The following is a 22,599-nucleotide window of genomic DNA, read 5'->3' as shown; positions in this document are numbered from 1 at the left end:
CAAGGGCTGCCCTTGGATCTGGACTCTGTGGCACCCAGTCCAGCAGCTGTTGGAGTGTGCTCAGTGTCAGGTGAGCACAACTCCACCACAGAAATAACAATCCAGAGGCAGTGCTCTTCCGTTAATAGAACAGTTCAGAGAATCTTTAAAAAACCTACAATTTTATAACAAAATACCCAAGTGACAAACTCTTTGGAGGTGACAACATGTAGGAGAATTAGCAATGGGAGGGAAGTAGAATTTCTGAGTATTATTACATGCCATTAACAACTTTCAGATTGCACTGTGAGTGCTTTGTTGCACCTTGGTTTGTAGTGATGAGTTAAGCTTTTTAATGACACTTTTTCTGAGCATCTAAAAACTTTTACATTTATTGAGTTCCAGTAAGTCTGTAAAACCTGAAGTGCTCAAAAACTGCTGTTTTGAGCAACTTCAATAGTGTCCATCAAAGCAAATGTCCTAAACCCCCTCCTTTCAAGACACTTGTTGAACACTATCATCTTGAAATGTCAGATTCACACACATTTAAATGATTTGACAGCTTCCAAGAATGCACCTGATAAGCATCACATTCAAGTGTCAAGAAGCACAGAGAAAAAGTGCCAAAAAAAGTTCAATCAGAAGAATTCGTATCAGCTATTAGATGAGCATTATAATGTAGTACTACTAAAAAAGACTTCTCATTTAAATGTAAAATAAACTTTACATTCAAGACAACTCCTTTTTTAAAGGCCTTACATTGCCCTGTACCACCTCCCATGTTTGCCATTAGTGAAATCTTCTAGAAACTGAATTCAGGCAGCAGCACCCACTGCTAGTGGGTGAACACCTCAAGACCACTGTAACTGAGCCATTGGAAGTGCTACATCTGGGGTTTTTGTGTGGGAGACAGTGGGTGTTATGAGAATTCACTATCTTCACATAAAACCTTTAATGCCTTCTGTTGGCTGTCTAAAAGCTGAATCTCTAAATGAGAAGATTCTTGGGAAAAAAAAAAAAAATCCTGGGCCTGATTTGCATATGCTCCACTTATTTCATTGCACCAAATACTACGTGTGTTTTATGTAGGGGCTTGAGGCTTACTGTGTGTTTGTGGTATGCTTTGAGATCCTCTGATGGGAGGTGTTACCTAAATACAAGTAATTTGATGCTGAAGTGTCTAGAATTCCCAGTGGACATCTGCACTCGAGCCCTGCTGCCATCACAAATGAAAAACATTTGGAATCCTTAATGTGATTTTTAATGGACATATGTTCATAACACAGTGCCACCAATTTGGCATATTTAGTGTCTTCTCAAGAGAAGCCCACAGTTTGTATAGCAAGATTGTGGGAGGTTAGGATTGCAGTGTTAGAAAATTTGCACAACACCTGCCTGACTGTAATTTAATTGGCAGAATTAATGCTCTGTGTTTGGGAATTTTTTTCCTCCTCTCAAAACCTAGAGACACTAAGACTTATCCTGCTGTATTACACTGTTGTATTTAAGCTTTTATTCTGATTTTACTTGTGCTGCAATAGGATCATTTTCTGGTCTACTGTCTTCCTGACAACTGAGCATTGCTGGCTTATTCTCAGTTATTTCTACGTACACTGACTTACCTGGCCAGCAAAAAGCACTCAGTATTTTTTTACTTCTCTGAAAAAGGGCTCTGCTTAGTATTACTAAAGATTATGCTCCATTTTATTTTTAATGAAGGTACTTAATGACGTGTTTTAAAAGGAAAATATTTCTGATCAGCTCCACCAGCAGCACAGTATGTGGACTTTGAAGACAAACACCAGCTTTGCCATTATTAAATTTGGGTTGGATTTTGTCTTTGCTTACGTCACAGCCCTATCTACAGCAGTCTTTAGCACCTCTTATCCCACCAGATTTTTGTTTTCCTTTTCAGGAATGTTTGGCCTTGCCATACATCAAGGACAGCCCCTCTTACCTCACTATTTTCTTCCCTTATTTACAAAACATAATAAAAGACTTTGCAGGGGAGATAAAGGGTACAGTCTCAGGGGGTGTTCCTGCAGTGGGAGGTTCAGCTGTGCAGTATTTTAGACTTGCAGGGCAGGAAGGTGAACTGCAGTCCTGATCCCTGCTGCTCTGCCAGCATGGCTTTTCAGGGCTTGTAAGTCATTGCAAGAACCTTGCTGGGAGCATCCAGCTGCTTCACAAACCTGAGCAATGGCTGGGTTATGAACACCCTTTATACAAGATACTCAGTCAATTTTGTTGCTTTCTAGAACTCACTGAAACTTAGCTGGGAATCCCAGATTTCCTGTTCTGCAAACTACCAACGACAACATTTTACATGCATAGTAAAAGCCCCATCAATACAAAAAAACTCCCACAAGCTGGCATGAAATCACCATCTCATCCAAACCCCAGATGCTTTGATGGGACTGGGTGTAAACACAGCAAGAGGAAATGGCAGCAGAGTTATTTCTACAGTTCTGTTTGTCTGAAATACTTCAGTCATCACACACCCAGACTGCATGGACAAATGGGCATGAGAACCACCTTTCTTTATAGTCACAATGGTCTAAAAGAGAATAGGGGAAGCTAAAGACAGGCAGGCAGAAACAGAGACAAGAGCTCAAAGTGTCTGAGATCACACAAGCGTCTGATATCACTCTGAGATAACCCTCAGAATTATAAGAGTGAAGTGGCTGTTGGTATCAGACACTGCCACAGCTGATACAGATACAGACTCAAGTCTGTGAATGTGCACATGTGCACAGAGCACTTCACCCACAGATCAGTGTGCAGCCCCAGTCCTGAGCAGTTCTGTGCTTTTGCTCTGAGTACTAATTTAGGGATGGGTTAATATTTTATGACACCTCCCCCCCACAGAATTCACAGTAAAATAAAACATAATATTTGAAAGAGGAGGTTAATTATTGAGACAGTTGCCACTCTGCCTATTCTGGGCTTGTAGCAATAGAAAATAATTGTTTAGTTTCCAAGAGCCTAAAGCAAGCCATAAGCAAAAACTTCCTTGCCTACACTGAAGGAACCGCAACACTTAGATTTATATTGCTTGGGAATTGTTTAGAATTGCATAGACAAAAATAAGAGCTCTGGGCCTTGTGTATGTAGTGGTTATTCAGGCCTGTCAATGCTCACTGGTGAACTTTATACCTGGATCAGGCAATGTTCCCAAGGTGAGTAAACACTCCTTGGACAAGCCTCCACTTCACAGCCAACTAGTGACCATCTGCCTGCAAAATGTGCCAACTGCACTTTGCCTCCATGCATGACCTCTGTGTTCCTGCTGCAGAAACTCTTTGTACTCAACCTTTCCCACACGCTGAGAAGTTATGACATTTTTGATTTCAAAGCCAAATTGGATCAAAGTTTGGTTAAGCTGCTAAATTTTGTAACTGCTTCAAAACAGCAAACCCGGGGGCTAAGAACCTCCGCTTTCAGCATTCATTAATCAAGCCTGTTAAATCATTACCCCACCAGGGCTGCTTTGTTGACAGCTCTGCGTGATGACAATGTCAGTGGCACTGTCCCAAGACACATCCAGCGGTGATGTAAAGGACAAGCCTTCCTCACCTCAACTGGTGGGATGGACACTACCACAAAGAATATTTAAGGAAGGAGGTGCGTCCTTGGAAAGCAGCAATTGCAAGAGAGCTCCAAGCCAGGTCAAGCGGGCTCAGCTGAAAGGGACAGCAAAATCCTCTCTGGCATCCAGTGCCACCTTACATAGACAGTAAGTAGAATGGCCTTTTTTTTTCTTTTTTCACCTTAAATTAGTAGAATGGCCTCTATTTTTTCCACCTTGAAATTAGCAGTGATCCAAATTCCCTATCTTGATTTTAAAGCAGTGGATAATCAAGTCCATTGCAAATTCTCCCTTTATGTTATATGTTGTTAGGCTTTGTGACACTGGTTAGAATGTAAAGTGTGCTAACACACCCAATCTATTTGATTTTAGATTGTGATCAGTATTTCAAAGCCATCAACAAGATCCACTACAGCTTCAATAATGCCCCCACAGTTGAAAGCCGAGATGAACGTCATGCCCAAGGTTGTCCAGGGGGATTTGGAGAGTCTGTCTCCAGAAGCGAGGGATTTCATCGAAACCAATGCCAAGCTGTGCCAGCCTGAGTGCATCCACATCTGCGATGGCTCGGAAGAGGAGAACAAAAAAATTCTGGACATCATGGTGGAACAAGGCATGATCAAGAAGCTGAACAAGTATGAGAACTGGTGAGTAGCCTACATGAAGTCAAGTAACATCTCAGAATTGGAAAATTCATTTTCTATCCTGTTTACTTTAAAAACTTCTTCTAACTCTCCAATATTTGCTTTCCATGAACATTTCGGAACTTTAGCTTACATAGGTGAAATACTAAGGAAAAGCAAACTTTGTCCTCTAAAAATTAACATTAAGCATATTATTCAGTTGGACTATCAACTGTATGTTGTCTCTATTGATTAGTTACATCAGGGAACTGAAATAATGTCATGAGACATACGCAACTAATCATTAGCAGTGGCTAAATATTATTGAGCAAATCTTCTTTTGAAGACTTCTACTATTTTAACCAATTAGTTTATTCATCACATACTTTTTTGTGGCATTCAGATCGGTCTGTGGGTGTTCAAATGTTATTCAGTACAGGCATTATTCATATCGTACTGATGAGCTTTGACTCTAATGTATTCTGCAAATACTTTTTTCAAATATTTCATAATTTCTCCCAACTAACTGAACATGAAAGGAGAATATTAACAACAAGTACATACTCAGGAATTGCGTGCCAACCACGAGATCTTCATGGGAGAAATCTGCAATGACTTTTGAATAACTAAGTGCAGGAATTTGGCAATCTGTTTGCAGACTATTTGGGAGAGAAAAGGGCAAGATTCACCAGATAAATTATTCATTGTTAATTATATGCTTAGCTGTAGTGATGATGGTTATGACAGCCCAACTAGAACATTTTTATACTCATGGAAAATTTCAATGCACAGAGGTGAAAATGTAAAACAATCCCCTCTATTGTAAATAGATGGCAAAAATTCCTTGGAGGGGAAAAAGAATCCCCTTAATAAACTCCTTCACTTTTAATGATCATGCTTATTCTCAGTATTTCCTTTGTGATGCCTCTAACTTAAAGAACTATGCCAATTCACTAAGCTGGGTTCTGATCCCTCTGGCACTTATACCAACACTTAAACTACTTTCCTTGGCATCCACTTGGCTTGAGGCATCATTTTATGGTCCCCATATAAAACAACTTCACACTGATGAGAATGAGAATTAAAGATTAACTTTTCCCTGAAAGTTAGCAACAGAGAATAAGGCTGAGATAAGGGGCAAAGGAGTATTAACGTGTAACAAGAATTTCCTAGGCCATATAATTTGTTATTAGCACTGGAAAGTCTTAAAACAATTTGTATGAGAGAATGTATCTGACTGATTTTTGAGATTATCTGTTACACTGACTCTGTCACTGTAATTTTTGCCTTACAAAACATTGTTTTAGCATCCTTTTGTGCCAAACTGGTCCCCCAGAAGGGTAAAAATGCTATATTTATGAAGTCTAATTTCCTGATTTTTGGTGAAATGCAGCTGGTTGGCTCTCACTGATCCAAGAGATGTGGCAAGAATTGAGAGCAAAACTGTCATCATCACTCAAGAGCAGAGAGATACCACGCCGATGCCTAAGACTGGAACAAGCCAGCTGGGGCGCTGGATGTCTGAGGAAGATTTTGAGAAAGCCTTCAACACCAGGTTCCCAGGCTGCATGCAAGGTAGGCAAGAAAAAGATGATTGACACTGAACTTTCAGGATTGCAGAGACACTTACTACTGTAAAGATGACAGTTACAAGTCACTGTTATCTTTAAAGAACAATTTGAGCTGAAGATTTAACTTTATACCCCCAACAGTCACTTCATTGGTTTCATGCAGATCTTACCACAGACCCAAATACCTGGGCAAGGACAGTCCTCTGTCTCTTTCCAGCACTCTTGTCTTCCAAAAGAGTGGCAAAGTACAAAACTTTGTGTGACTTTGTTCAGTAAGTCACACAGCAACTAAGCAGCAGATAGGAAGTGAGATGAGAATGAAGGACCCCCCCCCATCCACAGCAATAATTTCAGATTCAGGGATTTACACTAACAGAGAACTTAACCTTCAACTCCCCTTACTCCTGGCTAGACAATCTGTCTGAACTGCTGCTTTCAGCATTTAAGATAAAACTTCTTGCTACACAATTCGACAAGCAGAAAGCTACAAGCACTCTTGAAACATCATCAGGAGCTCTCACAAGACAAACAGCTCTTAAAGGACTGAGAAACAACCTCCTTGTGAATAAAGGTTACTTCAAAAGTTCCTTGTTTTACTCTTGGCCACATGTTGCTACTCCCTGTTTTCCAGGACGTACAATGTATGTCATCCCCTTCAGCATGGGGCCTATTGGGTCACCTTTGTCCAAGATTGGGATCGAGCTGACGGATTCACCCTATGTGGTGGCCAGCATGAGGATCATGACACGGATGGGAACAGATGTTTTGAAAGCCCTGGGCAATGGGGAGTTTGTAAAATGCCTTCACTCAGTTGGGTGCCCTCTCCCGCTAAAAGGTAAGAGCCATTAAAAACCCCTGGAAATTCCCAGGGCTGTGTTTTGGAGCTGTGTGTGTGTCCTCAGCACATGGGAGACCCTCACCAGAGAAGACCAGGGTGGTTCTGTAACAGCACTAGGTTCAAAACTCAATTAAAGGAATCAAAGCTCAACAAGAGTTTCATGGAAAGGAGATTATTATCCCTGGTACTTACCAGGGATTTCCTTGAAGCATCTGGTGTGGGTTGCTGTCAGAGGCTCAACGCTGATGAAACAACAGCGTGATCAAGCATGGAAATTGCTGCATTCATGAGTACAACATTCTGTTCTGCAGAACCATTAATCAACAATTGGCCGTGCAACCCGGAGCTGACGCTGATTGCTCATCTCCCGGATCGCAGGGAGATCATTTCGTTTGGCAGCGGCTACGGAGGAAACTCCTTGCTGGGGAAGAAATGCTTTGCTCTCCGAATTGCCAGCAGACTGGCCAAAGAGGAGGGCTGGCTCGCAGAGCACATGCTGGTAAGAGCTATTAAATCATGTGTGTTTGAGCAGCCATTAAACCCCAAATTAGAGCCACGTAAATCCATCACCCGTCTCGTTATCAGTGAAATTAGTCTCATATGGATAGTCCTGTAACTTTAGATAGGAATGTATCCCGTGCCAGGCTCATGAGGAATAGAAAACTGCTTGCAAGGCCAAGTGCTAAACATTTAAAATAGTACCTGTAGTGGCATAAAAAAGGCAAGATTTGGAACTTCTGAGAGTGACTTCTTGGAGGCAGACCCATGTACTTGAGCAGAACCTAACATCATCACTGGGCATCTGCTTTACAAGTCTAATAGCTAAAGATTCATACAAGTTTTTAAAATTGTCTTTCATATTATAAAGAGGTCTACGCACTCAAAAACCTGCAAATATCGGTTTTTCTAAGGGATTTCTAAGGCTGTGTACCCTTCATGCCTTTAATTTCTGCTGTCACTCAAACATTCTACTGCCATAAAATACCACTGGAAAAAAGAATTTCAAAGTGCATAAGAGAACAGTCTTAGAAAAAATATCTGTGGTCTCTGAGAAGAGCAGAAGTATCTACGCACGAAGTGCTTTCCCTTCACTCCACTTGTGCAGCCAAAAGAATATTGCCTGGTTTTCTTCTGTCTCAACAGTGAAGCACAGATGTATATTGGTCTTTAATCAGCAAATAAAGATAAATGTTTATTATGTACAGACCTAATATTTTTTAAAAATATAAGAATTTCTTACAGATATTCTAATGGCAAGAAGAGTTGACTCTCTGATTTCAAAAATACAGTTTGAGTTATTTGTCAACTATATTATGTGGTGCTTCTTCTGTAGGAACAAATGTGCATTATTAAATATCTTATAATTTCCACTTGCTGGGAGACAATCTCCAAAACAAAAAGTGCAAGAAAAAAAGACTGTGTTTAACAGTTGCATTAATTTTTCAATAGATCCTGGGAATTACCAATCCAGAAGGTAAAAAGAAGTACTTTGCTGCAGCATTCCCTAGTGCATGTGGAAAAACTAACTTGGCCATGATGAACCCAAGCCTGCCAGGATGGAAAATTGAGTGTGTGGGTGATGATATTGCCTGGATGAAATTTGATGAACAAGGTATGGAAATTAAATTGGAATGTTTTACAGGTTGCTGTAGGTGCAGTAAGACATGCTACAAAATTCCAGATAGAATTAAATCAGTAGGATTTACTTACATTTTGTCATTTAACTTCCAGGCAACTTAAGGGCAATCAATCCTGAGAATGGCTTTTTTGGTGTCGCCCCTGGAACCTCAGTCAAAACAAATCCCAATGCTATTAAAACCATATTCAAGAACACCATCTTTACCAACGTGGCAGAAACCAGTGATGGAGGTGTCTACTGGGAAGGCATTGATGAGCCCTTGCCAGCTGGAGTGACCGTGACCTCATGGAAGAACAAGGATTGGACCCCAGACAACGGTACCTGGCCCATGCCATGGCCCTCTCTTGGCTTTCTTTGAAATTAATTAACGTTACTTCTGCCATCATGACCTTTTTATTTTGTTCTGTGCAGGGGAACCTTGTGCTCACCCCAACTCCAGGTTCTGCTCCCCAGCCAGGCAGTGCCCCATCATGGATCCTGCGTGGGAATCGCCCGAAGGCGTTCCCATCGAAGGGATCATTTTTGGAGGCCGCAGACCTGCTGGTAAGAGATGCAGCAGCCACGTTTCCCGGCTGAAGTGCTGGCCACAGAAGGGTTGACACACAGCTGGCCATAGACATGGGTTTTTCTTTCACAGCTGCAAAAGCAAGGAAATAACAACGTTAGTCCAATTTCTCCGCGTTAGCCTTTGGCACACACACTTCCAGCCACTGGTATTGCAGTGTCTGAGTTGTTTGATGTTAGCACAAAACACATAATAATAATAAAGGGCTGGAGGGAGATCAGGACCCACTAACCTGGGTAGCAGACACATAGAAAATTGCTGTATTGGCCTCAATTTGCTTGTAGTTTAACTAGTTCAGTTAGCATATGTTTAGAGAAATGAATCAGTTTTAGATAGTTTAAAGAAAGGGAAGTAAAATAAATTGTTCTGTTAAAGGTCACCTAAAGTTGGAAAAGAAATAGAAGTAATGCTAGGTCTGAGTCTAATATGACCACAGGACCAGATTCTATTTCCACTAAAATCTGCTGGAGATTCTGATGTCCCAGATATCTCCCATTGAGCAACTAAACATGGATGTGTTCAGTAATCAGTAGACAGTTTTGAAAACATTCATTTAAACTTCTTTGCTGTAAGAGAGCAGGAAATTAACTGATTTAAAAAAACAGGAAAAAGTAGACTATATTATCCCGTGACATGCATTCAGCACTATCTCAGATAGCAAAACCTGTTATAAAAATGTTTCTGGACCGCTAATTACTGAAGTGATTTTGTTCTTTTTTAGGTGTCCCTCTTGTATATGAGGCCTTTAACTGGAAGCATGGAGTATTTGTAGGAGCAGCCATGAGATCTGAAGCAACAGCAGCCGCTGAGCACAAAGGTAAATCAAAATTTAATCTGCCTACCTGTATTAAAAGCAGTCCCCTCTGGACTGCCTGCCCGCTCCTTCCCCTCGCTCTTTCACATTTCAGTCTTGGCAGCTAATTTTGCAACCTGTGCATTTTCACAATAGGAAATATTTGCACTGGAATTAAGAGCCAAATTCTCTGTAAAAGTCAAATTAAGCAAAATAATCCCTTAGGTGGCAAGCATACAGAACAGGATGCAGGCACAGGGTTGCCAGAAGCCTTGACAGGGAGTTCTTGTTACAGTCTGGGATAAACAAACTTAAATTTTCTCTTCTGCTAGAGCTCAACATAGATGCATGAATGATAGCCATCTCTTGAGGATCTTCATTTAAGCTGCTTGACCTGAGATTTAAGAAGTTTAAAAACAAAAATTAATTTAATTTCTACCTTTTTTTGTACATCAAGGATAATGCTTGTGTTGTTTCTTAAAGCTCTTTGGTTCAGAAGGGTGGTGAAGGGATTATGGGTATTAAACCCTGGGAGGATCTGAATCTTTGTGCTTCAGAATAAATGTGCTACGTATTCCCTTACCTTCTCCATCTGTGTTTTGAACAGGCAAAATCATTATGCATGATCCATTTGCCATGAGGCCTTTCTTTGGCTACAACTTTGGCAAGTACTTGGCCCACTGGCTGAGCATGGCCCATCGTCCAGCTGCAAAGCTACCCAGGATCTTCCACGTTAACTGGTTCCGGAAAGACAGCCAAGGGAAATTCCTGTGGCCTGGCTTCGGGGAGAATTCCCGTGTGCTGGAGTGGATGTTCAACAGAATTGAAGGGAAAGCCTCTGCCAAGCCAACTGCCATAGGTTACATCCCTACCGATGCTGCTTTGAACTTGAAGGGTTTAGAAGATGTCAACCTGACTGAACTGTTTGATATCTCAAAAGAGTTCTGGGAAAAAGAGGTAGAAGAAATCAAGCAATACTTTGAAGTGCAAGTTAATGCTGACCTTCCCTATGAAATAGAAAGAGAATTGCTTGCCTTAGAGATGAGGATAAAACAGCTGTAAGCTGATCAAACCCACAATTATTTATCAATTCGCACACACTAAGACAGGGCAAACACATTTCACCAAATCACCACTGGAAGCATAACAGCACACTGATGGGCAGGGGGTTATAATGAAAGTAGGTCATAGCTTAGTTAGGATATAAATACAGACATTCTAGAAATAACTCCAGACCTAATGATTTATAACTACATCGGTTGTTGTGAATAGGTGAGCAGCTGTGGGAGTGCATGTGCACAGGGTCTGAAACCCCTGCTCTGTCACTTACATGCACACAGAGCCATGATGAGTGTAAATTATTTGCCTAGTTCTGCGTATACAATCCAATCCAATCCAGCCTTCAAGTTGTAGCACATTGTTTCCATCACAGAAACCTCTGGAGTCTCCGACTCTACAGGAAAGAGGAGAGAAAATTAGATGCTGTATATATGTATTACCTAAACATATTTCATGGCTTAAATATTTTTTAGAAAAATGAAGTTGTAACTTCTATCAGAGTGAAAGATGACTTTATATTACTAATGCATATTTAAGATATTGCTATTATATATTACTCATGTTCCTGTGATTTCCAGATGTTTTGAATGGCTTGTTCTTAAACTATAAAATAAATGTTTATACAAAATATTACCTCATTTCCAGTATTCTTGCTGTTTATAAACTGCATGCATATAAATTGAGCCTCCTGTCAATACCACAGCAGAGGGAGAGATTCACATGTGGAAGTTAGATGTTGACTAGAGTTGATCTGCTACTCCTAAGCCAACTGGTTTAAGCCACATACTGTCTTTGCAATTTTGATTCAAGCCAAGGAATGGTCCAGAAATTATGATACCAGCTGTGAGCAGTCATCCAGCTGGTGACACACTCTCCATAACTGGGCATTGTTAGTTACTGCAGGCATTTGTAAAATAAACTACCCTCTAGGAAAGCCCCATATTAGGACCTTGCTCATTTGTTAAAGTCATAGGATTTGTCTCTGTTCCACAGTACCTTGGCTTTTGCAAGAGTAACGAGTGCAGCTGTTGAAGTAAAGACAATTTGGGAAAAAGTTCTCCAGATTTGTCGGGATGCCTAAAGCCTTAGAGCTCAATGAAAATCAGGGTAGGAGCCTGTGTTGGCTTCCTTGTAGAGCCAAGACACTAAAACCATCCTGTGTTCTCCCAATTAGAGGTGTCATTTATGTGCTTCCCACATCCCTGGCAGGTATCCTGCTTTTTCACTTTGAATGCTTGATCTCCCAAAACATATTGCAAATATTTGCTTAGCAAAAAGAAAATCACTTACATTGTGTAATAAGCCTTTTTACAGACCTTGCTTCCTTGCAGAGCAAACAGTGCTGGGGCTGGTCAACAGCTGCCCTTCAAAGTTTGCTAGGAGAGGTCACATAATCTGAAACGGCTCTAACCACCCCCTGACTCCATATTTAAGACTTAACACAAACATTATCAGGTCTGAAGTGAATAATAGAGCCCAACTCAATGCATAGGTCAGACAGAGAACAGACAATAGAAAGCTGTGATGGAAGTGGAGGAGAGTGGTGCAGCCTCTGTGGAGGTGATCAAAATCACATCTGCATCTCCTATAGGGTCACCTATATGTGTGCTCTTGAGCAGGCTCCAAATCAATGGAAAAGTCAAGGTGAAAGTCAGTAAATAAGTCAGAGGAAGTGAGCCAAGAAAGACTGGAATACACCCTCCTCAGATTCAAGGATTACTATCAAGTGTATAAAATAAAGTTGTTAATAAAGTAATTCTATAAATAGCTGATGAAAAGTCTGGGCCATTCCCAAACCGATATGACAGCACTGGGCTGGTATTTGGATATGTCTAAGGAAGAACAGGCAGAGCTGAGAAAATTCATCATGGTAATATCAGAGAGTTATGGCCAGTTACAGCCTCAGAGTTTCTTAGAGGCCTCGGGAGAGGATCGTGGCCCTGAGCAGCGCAGACGTGTTCCAGGCACAGCTTGAAATGCTGCCCAGGAGATGTACAGAAGCTTGGGGCTCTCCAGAGCTCTCTGAGCACTCCAGTGTGCTGCTCTGCCTTCCCAAACACAACCAGGCTCGAACAAATGTTCCAAAGAATCGACTCCTACTTCCTGCCAGAGGAATCTGTGCCAGGGGCCCAAGCCCAGCAGGCATATGGACATGGGAAAACCAAGTGACACTTCTCCCATAAAATGCTGCTCCGTGAGGAGATATAGATACCATCACTGAGGTCTTACAGCACACACCCAGTTAGCAACACCGGTGTTATAAAGTGCTAACTGCCTTGAGAACATCTTACTCAGCCCAAAACACTGGCTTTCATATTCTGACTAAACCCCTGCTTTCTCCTCCTCACCCCAAGAAATTGGGGAGTTTCCCTTCCTTTGACCCACCACTGCCCTCAGGTTGTGCTCTGGGTGTTTTTTCTATGTAACACAGCACAACTCATGGACAGTGCCTATCACATGCTCCTCTGGCAAAAAATATTTAAACCATTTGTGGTTTTCCCACTGCGCACATTTTAACCACATGCACCTTTTCAAACTCTGCTCAGAGACAAAGATCATTCCGGAAACCAGAAAATGGGGGAAAAAACCTGCTGTACTGTTAGGAATGAGAACAAGAAAATGAGTTTTTGCGTGAGTCATTCAATAGCTCCTTTGTATGTAAATATATCCTCAGCCCATCAGCATCTATGGGGAGTACAATTTACATTTTGAATGATCAAAATGTTTAGTATTGGCAGTGAAAATGTTTAAAAAGAGAGAAGGCGGTGGTTTAAAATTTAGAAACTTACTCAACCGTGCCAGATTATGATCTCAACTCTTCTCCCTCCAACAAATACTATGCTCCATAAAAACAAAATGCTTTTAAATTGAAATTTGGAAGTTCCCCCGATTTTCAAAACAAAGAGGGGAAGGCAACAAATGCAATAAACTTCAACAAATTAGTAGAGAAATATAAAACTTGGCCTATTAAACGCAATTCAGAGAAGGGAAGCACAGGCAAGACTAACACACAAAGTGTACGGAGCCATAACATTTGCAACAGCTGTGTTATGAAATGCACTTGGTATTCTGGGAAGTGAGAAACAAAATACTTTGTTAAAACACTTGTGGATGTACCGGTGGCTGAGAAGAAGAGAGACAAAATTAAAATCACAGTTTAACCATTAATGCTCTTGAGGATGCGATCTCTGGTGCCTCGTTTGCGCCGTGATTCACTGGACAAGAACACTGTGATGGATGCACCACATCCAGGAAAAGCTGTGCTCAACTGCCCTAAATTTAGCACAGTCCCTCAGGCAAAAAGTCTGGCCTCAGTGCCAAGTGCTCCTGTTAGCACAGATAAATCCAGAGCTCAGACCTAGACCTTGGCCCAGTCCTTGCACAGGTTGAGAAGCCTCCAAGCCCGATGCCATCCTTTGGACTCATTTCTCATGTTTCAAGGTCAAGTTTTGACTGTGTTTTGTCTTGTTCCTTCCAATCCCTTTCTCAGATGTCAGTCTCAGCAGTAATTAGCTTGAGTATATAAGATATCCACACACCTGGATTCTGTCAACATCATGAAGGTTACACCAAGTAAATAAATAAACCTGAAAATCAGCATCCAGCTTGCTGCAGAACTCGTGTTGGAAAATGGGGAAACCAAACTTTAAACCTCTCACAATTCTGGGATGATATTTTCAGGAAAAGAAGCAAAATTCAGAGAAATGGCATTTGTGCTCTGGGAAATGCTGTTTTCCAAAAATCTTGGCTGCCATAGTAACATGATTTATTCCATACTTTCGGCAGTATAGTCAGTCAGCTCAGCAGCTGAAAGACAATTATTGTAACTAGAGATGTACCTGGCTGGAAGACTGTGGGAATGCTGCTATTGATGGCAAAGCAGAGCACTCTAAACTCCAGATTAGTAATTGTTAGTGTTGATCGTGGAGGACATTTCTGGCAGTGGTTTAACCTCAGCAGTACAAAAGGGCACATTGGTCAAATTAATGTTGGCAAATCCCCCTCACCGAGATTCCAAACCACGTCCAGCCCCATCTGTGAGTCCTTATGCAAAACAGCTAGGTGGGGAAAATGAGAAAGAAAAACCACAAATTGCTATTGTATTCCTTTACTGCATTCTGCAGCCACCATGGACATGTTGGCTGCAAAACTTTACCAGAGAAGGATTTTGTGAGCAAATTGCAGAAATCCACATATATTAATATGCTAAATTCAGGCTGTGTCTGCTCTTGCAAACAAAAACATGGTTATGATGCCTTTACAAGGCCATGCAAAGGACCTCTGAGTTGTCCCTACCCAGCACAAAGGGCTTTATGCTGTTTTTGATGCCATCAGTGACAATCACCTTGAAATTTGTTTTGCTCCTCCTCACGCTGGTGCCTCTTGCCATGCCTTTTCTCCAGTGAAAATGTGACCAGACGTGGGTTCTGAGATGATTCTGCCTTCAGCTTTCCTTCAAGCTGATAAGCTGCAAGCAGAACTTTTCCTAATACACATCCCAGAAATGTTCTTTTTGTCTTCTTTGGAAATGTCAGATGTTGGCCATTGGAAAAGGGAAAACATCTGGTTTAATCCTCCCAAAGGAACATATCAAAATTTTTGTGCTGTTTCTTATGCAGCCTCAAGGCCTTTTATTCAGCTAAAAAATCCCTTTGTAAACTGCTGATTTAATTTTTGTTGGTTTTGTTCTTTTTTTGAACCAAGAATGTAGTTTTTGTTCTTTTTCTTGTAAAGCATCACAAGGCCATTTCCCAGGTTGAGATGGCCAAGGAACAATTCCTCCCAGAAATTTGATCCTGATAAACAGCTGTTCTCCAGCACAAACTAAGCTCATCCTCCACAGAAAATAGCTCCTAGGCTCACAATAAATAGATCTTACCCCTGCTGTGTATAGATTTGTGGGCTTTAAACTAAACTGATAGTCTGAACTTGTCATCCTTCCCATCTCATCAGAAATCCTAGAAAGGGCCTGTCACCATGGTGGAGGTTGGCACAGCAACAGCACAAATGCCAGCTCTGAACGTGAATAGAACAACAAAACCTTGTTTTACCCACTGAAAACCATCACTATATTTATCTGTGTCTTCCTGTCTTCCTGAACAGATGAGAAACTTCCCATGGTGTTCTGGAGCTCCAGATCCTGAGAGCAGCTATGAATAGCAGCTTTAAATTTATCCAAGGTTGGAAAGAGAGCAAAACCTAAAGCTACAAGACGATGGCAGTTCAGCTGGCTGGGAAGCCAGCAGAGCCTTGCAAGGGGCATGGAGATAAATTCCCACCCACAGGGTGAACATCACCATCCAGGTCCAGTAATGCTGCAGAAGTGGAGTGACTTTGAATGACATGGAACCATGAGTGGTAAAACTCTCCCAGGAGTTATTCCTGCTGGCAGGAGCCAGAAAGGTGGTGAGAGCTATGGGAAGCTTCTGCCCTGACCCTCATTGAGCACCCTGACTCCCCTGGTCCTTTTCCTATAGCTCATTCATGTCTGCCCAGGCTAAGGTAAGTGTGCCTGGACTTTAGTTCCACCTCAGTCCCTTAAATAAGTCTTAAATAACAACTTCATGGAGAGCCCCACGGCTGGGACAGTGGAGCTGGACAACAGAGCTCCTGCTGGCTCTGGTGGTGACAAAAAGAATGTGCACAAAAAGAAACCCCAGCAAAAACCCCACATTCAGCCTGGTTTTGCCTTCCAAAGTGATACTACCAACGGTTTTTTGAAGCTCCAGAGGTAACCAATAGGGGAAAATAAACCAATTATAAATTAGCTATAAATTTAAACTGGGACAAGAGTTGGGAAAGGGAGGGAGAGGCTGTTTGAGAGCTGTGGGTTGACTGGTGGTCTTAGAGTACAAAAACAATTGCCTTCTGACACTAATAAGTAGAAGCAAGCCTTGGATTCCGTGGCATTTTCTTGGTCTTTATTCTGTAGAGACAGAAATCTGGCTCTATTTCATCATAGTTACCTACACTCAGGCACCCCTCTACCCTTGAAGGAGATTAGTAGTGATAATGCATCTGGTACCTGCCCCAGCAATAACAGATCTATGTGGAGAAGATTACAAGAAATTGTTTGGACTTCTGCCCAGTCCTAGAAGTCCCACCAACCATTTCCAAAAGTCCCATCAGTTTTTACGGCTTGTCTCTCAAGAAGGCTGCAGAAACCTATATGAGGGAGAGACTTTAAAAAGATTTTTGCAGACATTTATTTCTGGCCAAATTATGATTGCTTGGAGGAAAAAGAAGCCACCATACAAATCTTGTTAGAGACTTCAGCAGGAACTCACAAACCCATGCAGAACCAAGATAAGCTAAAAAAAGCAATTGCATCCAGGAAGGAAAGACAGACCAGCCAGCCAAATGCAACTCTTAATTCCAACCCATGACAGACCCCTGGGGCAGCTCCAAAGCCACTTAGCACAAGTGTGGAGCTGGGCCAGGAGGAGTTGCTGGCACCAGAAGAGCAGCTCTGGCAAGTCCACGCTGCAATTTGGTGATTTGCTGAGGGGGACAGACTCAGACAGGCTCGGTACCCACAGGGCCCACCCCCAAAACCCTGCAAGCTGACAGCTCCAGGGACACTGTGATCCCTGGGCTCCCTGCACATGTAGGAAAGCAGAGTAACAGCACATCTGTCAACAACACAAAAACACACCGGCAGTGCTCGGTGCGGCTTGGCAGGAACCTGGATCGGCCGTCTGCAGTCCAAGGTCTAAAGGGCAGTCTGCCTTCCAAGACTCCTGCAGCTCCAAGGAACTGTGTCCTGGAGCAAATATCAGTGACTGGGCAGCCCACAGGCCCCCCTGCACATGCCCTGCAAGCGCCATGCCCACATCATGCTGCACAGGAGGTGAATTTCCCAGGGAACCCAGGGGATTAAAAAAGCATGCAGAGCATCTTGAGAGGCTAAAGGTTAATCCCTGTGCCCCTCAGACCCCTGCAATGGACCTCACCAGATGGACTGCTCTGCCTGCACAGGTGGAGCACATGGCACCTAGCACAGAATTACCAGGCACTGGGAATATTCCCAGCAAGGACTGGGAAGGGCTTTCTTTTCAGGGACACAGTGCAGAGAGCTGCCGGGAAGGCGACTGTACTGATTAGTCTTGTGCAGAGCTGTGAGACTGCTGACAAGTGCCTGGCCTGGGGGTCCCCAGGCAGCGCTGCTCAGTGCTGTAGGAGGAAGGTAAAGGAGGGGGACCAGATGGTTTCTAGCAATGACAGCTACAAAACTCCCTGCAGGCTGTGTCACTCTGCTGCTCTATCTCCAAATAAGCAGCTCTCACATACAGCTACACCCTTAGACAGTGGAAGCTTCTTGTGTTCCAGTTGCTGGAGAACATCTCCCAATCTCCTGGTCCAGGTGAGTGTGTTTGCTGGATGGCCAGGCAGGGCAGGTGCTCCCAAGACATTTATGATGGTGCTGATTATTTTGAACTATGAATTTGGACAGAAACCATGTTGGACCCTAAATGTTACTGCCAGGCAGAAGGAAACTCATGAATCTCCAGCAATCTTCCCAACATCATGATTTTAAAGCATAAAATGATTATACACTGGAAGAACCACTACAGCTGTGGCTGCCTTGCTGAAGCCATTAACAAATACAGTTTAACATGTCCAAGTGCAGCCAGCCCTGACTGGGGGCTGCCAGGTCTTTCTCCCATCCTTCTCCCCCCCGTTGCTCTGCTTATTGTTTGCTTCATTGTTAATCCCACCTAATTTAAAAATAGGAAATTGATTTCTTATGTATCCATTACAAACCAAATCATTTCTTTATTACAGCAAGGATCATATTTCATAAGCAACTCATGGAAAATTAAAACCATGCCTGTTGCTTTGATGAAATAATGGAGAAAAGTGCTGGAGGGGAAGGCACAGACAGATGGGGGCTGTCATGCAACCAGTGGTGCAAGTTAACTCTTTGCTCCCATCCAGGGCTCCCAACACTGCCTGTTCTCCTCCCCCAAGCTTCTGGTTATAGTGCTAAGTACTCCCTTATCCCTGAACCTCCAAAGCACCTCAGAGAAGGAACACAGCCCCTCTGAACAAAGTGGGTCAGCGATTTTGCAGGTTTTGTTGTTATGAGAAGGTTTGCAGCCTGCCTGTGTGCAGAACCAGATTCCTCCCAGTGCTGACACTCCTGAAATTCAGGGCTTGTTGCTGTTGCACAGCGTGCACAGCACAGGACAAACACCAGCCATGCTCAGCCCAGGAGTCCTTGTAGCATAAATATTTCCAGGCCTTGGGTGTATTAGACCATTGTGCTGTGCTGCTGGGAAGGAAGATTCAAACTGAAGGGGAACCACAATTGCCTGGAGAGATCTCAGTGTCCACTGCACACAGGTTATGTCAGTGCAGCAGGCACCACATCGACACCAAGTTAGCAGTGTACTGTGACTTGGGGTGGATTATAAATTAAAACAAAATCCATTGTGTGCATTGCTGAGGATTTATGGACTGTTCTCTGAACCTCCCTGTGGAGTAGACAGGACATGGGTTCTCTGAAGAGTAATTCAGATAAGTGCTACAGCCCGAAGACATTGCGACATCCAGCCCAAAGTTCATTGGCTACTTCATTAATGTGTTGATCCCCAGGAATTACAGCCAAAAACACCCTCTGCAATTTCCCCATCAGAAGCAAAAAGAACACTGAGCTATCACTGCAGAATGCTTTTTGTAATGTATCATCTATAGATCTATCTGTATAAAAATGCCCCTTCTGAGGACAAAGAACAAGCAAAACTGTCACAGCAGACCACAGGCAGACTCCATGAGAGTGAAGGGTAGCAGAAGAGATTGTTTTAGAGCAGTACTTCATGTCTAGCCTGTTCAATTCTGAGCACACCCTTTTGAGCAAGTAACTATTTGGTTTAACTTCTTTGGGATAAGAATCTCCCATTTTGAAAAAAAGACCTCATTTTACAGTATCTTGCAAGTCTGGGCTGCTCTCAGAGCCTGCCATAGAATCATTTAGGTTGGAAAACACCTTTAAGATCACTGAGTCCCCATGGCTCAGGGTCTTGCTGTTCTTCCTAGAAGTCAGGGCCAGAGAGATTACCACCCTAAAGTAATTCTTACACCAGGTAAGAGGACTGGAAACCCTCACCTGATCCTGCCCCAGCTCTGGGAGGAGCCCAGGCAGCCAGCAGCAGGTATTTGCCAGTTCACTGCAAAGAGCTTCCTTACAATGGAGCCAAAGGAAGGCCTTTAAAACTCTTTATGGTCCCTTTGTGCTGATGATTCTCAGAATAGAAGAACAAGTTTTGTGACTCAGTGGAAGCGAAGGAAATAGGCTCCTTCCAGGAACATCCTGCACTGGCCCTGCAGCCCCCACCTCCCTCCAAAGGGATTCTTTGAAGTTGTGTCACTGGGACATACCATGCCCCTTTCTACCAATTTCTGTACTGGCTGCTGCCATGTTCAACCAACTTATTCATGCAGTAAACAGCCCAAGAAATATCTGTGTAAACTACTGTAAGTTATGTCCAAGCAACTCCAAGATCAACTAAAAGGGCCAAAACTCTCAGCTTCTGTAGAGTTCTCCTATGTGAGAGGCATTTCAGTTTCCTCTTAGGGGGTATTGGGATTTTAATAATTATCAAGTACCTGATATAATTATTTTCAAGAAGTTTCTTCTTTGGTCTTTTCATGCATCATCCAAACAAAATACTCAATAGAACTCTTGGAGGATAATTTCAAAGTGATGCAATAAGTCACCAAAAAAATTCAGGAATTCAGAAACATTCATTTGCACTTGCACAGCAGAGCCAACTCACCAGGCTGATATTTTAATGGGACCACTGGATGTTTTCATTAGCTGCGTTTGCCACAATGACAGCAACAATAACTCCCAGACAGAAGTCGAGACAAGATGCAGTAATTAGGTCAAACCTTCGGGACAGAGCTGTCACCACAGATATAAATGTAAGTTACTCTCTCCCTGCCCAAGCTCTGCAAGATGTGCTGTTCACTGGGTTGTCTAAACGTGATAAAGAACGGGAAGAAATGAGGGTCATTCTGCCTTTTGCTGTTCTTCACAATTACTCCGTGTTTAATTGATCTTGATTAATTATTTAAGGTAAACGGAGCTTTCCTGACCTAATGGCAACATGTAAACTGATTAACTTTACAAAGCCAGCAAAATTATCTGCGCAGTGAGATCGGCTCTTGTAATCCATTCGTTAGGCCAGGTTATCCTGTGTCAGGGCCAAGGATGTGCTGCCAGACACAAGAGGAGATGGTGGGGGTGTGGTGGGGGTCCCCTTGGGGTGAGGGTCAGACTGCCCCAGCCCCTTGGCACCAGTGGGAAGGGGGGAGGAACAGGAATATGGGGGACAGGAGAAACTGTCCTGAGCTCTGGTAGCTCATGCTGCCTCCTGGGCTTGCACCCACGTGGGCTTGAGGGAAGGAGAAGAGGAAGACAACCACTTTCCAGGTGGGAGGAGGGCTGGGAGCACACGGGGAGCTCGAGGGAGGTGGCAGAGCAGTGACAGGGAGCAAGGCAGGTTTGAGCAGCCCAGCAGGACCCAGCTGCAGTTCGGCTCACAGACCCAGCACTGCTGCCTGCACAGCCCAGCCCCAGAGGCAAATGCAAACTGGCCCTTTGCCTGGCTGGATTTTGGCAGCCCTGTCTGTAACATCACCATGGGTTACAGGGCAAAAAACGTTTATTTTGCGCAGATAATGCCTATCTTAGCTGAAAATCAATCTGAGATAAAAGCTTTCTGAGAGATCCTGCTTAGATTTGCGTGTGAGCATTGCAAGGGGAGCAGCAGTGCCCTACCAGGCTGATAAACAATCTGGTAACATTGATTCCTTATGTAACTTAGTAAATTATGCATATTGGAAGGAAGTGATTTGTTTAGAGATCCACAGTATCCCCCATCCCTTCTGGACAATCGCTAAGGCAGGTACACAGATAAATGAGAAGAAAACACTCATCACCACTTTGGCTTCAGGGCAGAAGCAGATAAGGCTGATAAGGCAGCAAGTGAAATTCCCCCTCCAGGCTCTCATACAAATAAATACCTACTTGGGTAGGTACATATATTGCCAAAGCCACCAAAGGCTTTGACACCATCTCCCTCCTTTTTAAACAGAGTTTCATGAAGTTACATGAGCCATATTAAAAAAAAAAAAGATAGAGGCTTTCTGACAAATTGCTGATACTTCAGGTTTTTGGGGTCATTTTCCCCCACCCCGGTTTCTTTTACATCTCATCAGTTCCTTCCCCGTATTTATTTCTATTTGGTTTTCTACCTCTGGGAGCAGAGCAAGCCATCAAACCTGGATTAAACATGACACAAAAGAATTCAAGCCTTGACATGGCCAAAATATTGGTTTCCAATGAAACCAAACAAAAGACCAGGGTGAAGTAACTGTTTCAGCAGCTTGTGCAGCCATGCAAATAGATGTTGCCAAGGGAGACTGAAGAGAGATAAAGATCCACCACCCCTCCCGAGCTCACAGAGGAAATGTTCAGATCCAAACTCCATTTCCCAGCAGCATTCACCAGTCCAGCTTCAGCTGAAATGGTGGATAAGCCACATATTTAAAAATTAATGTTTCAAAAAAGGACAGCAAAGTTCAGGCTTCCCAGCCAGGCACCAGGAAGGCATTTCCTCTCGGGGCAGGCTTCATTTCCGAGCCGTGGGACATCTGCAGTCTCCTACCTGTGAGGAAGGGGCTGAGCTGACCCCAGGGCTGACCCAGGCCAGCGGTGTTTGTTTTTTATGGAAATATGTATTTCTTTGGAAAAATATGTATCTCACTGGCAACCCCCAGACTGACCAGGCTGCCTCAGTCCAGCTGCTCCAGAGCTGGGAACGGCAGAGGGGACTGGCAAGGCTGGAAGAGCAGAGCCCCACGTCCTGTGGTGCCAGGGATGTGCCAAGGCTGCTCCTGGGGAGGCTCAGGGTGAACATCAGGGAAGTTTCTCCT

At 43.1% G+C, this 22,599-nt stretch overlaps 1 protein-coding gene across 1 annotated transcript; it reads left to right on the top strand.

The window, feature by feature from the left end:
* The first annotated feature begins 3,603 nt into the window (after positions 1-3,603).
* PCK1 (phosphoenolpyruvate carboxykinase 1) lies at positions 3,604-11,289 on the top strand. The gene is made up of 10 exons (XM_069034350.1): positions 3,604-3,715; positions 3,941-4,215; positions 5,585-5,766; positions 6,394-6,597; positions 6,912-7,099; positions 8,050-8,212; positions 8,332-8,556; positions 8,651-8,782; positions 9,526-9,621; positions 10,205-11,289. Exons 2-10 carry the CDS (start codon positions 3,992-3,994, stop codon positions 10,657-10,659), a joined length of 1,869 nt encoding a protein of 622 aa, XP_068890451.1. The 5' UTR covers positions 3,604-3,715; positions 3,941-3,991; the 3' UTR covers positions 10,660-11,289.
* Positions 11,290-22,599: the final 11,310 nt, after the last annotated feature.

Source organism: Aphelocoma coerulescens, chromosome 20, assembly GCF_041296385.1.
Source record: "Aphelocoma coerulescens isolate FSJ_1873_10779 chromosome 20, UR_Acoe_1.0, whole genome shotgun sequence".
NCBI classification, from domain to species: domain Eukaryota; kingdom Metazoa; phylum Chordata; class Aves; order Passeriformes; family Corvidae; genus Aphelocoma; species Aphelocoma coerulescens.
This window is presented reverse-complemented; position numbering and strand designations above follow the sequence as displayed.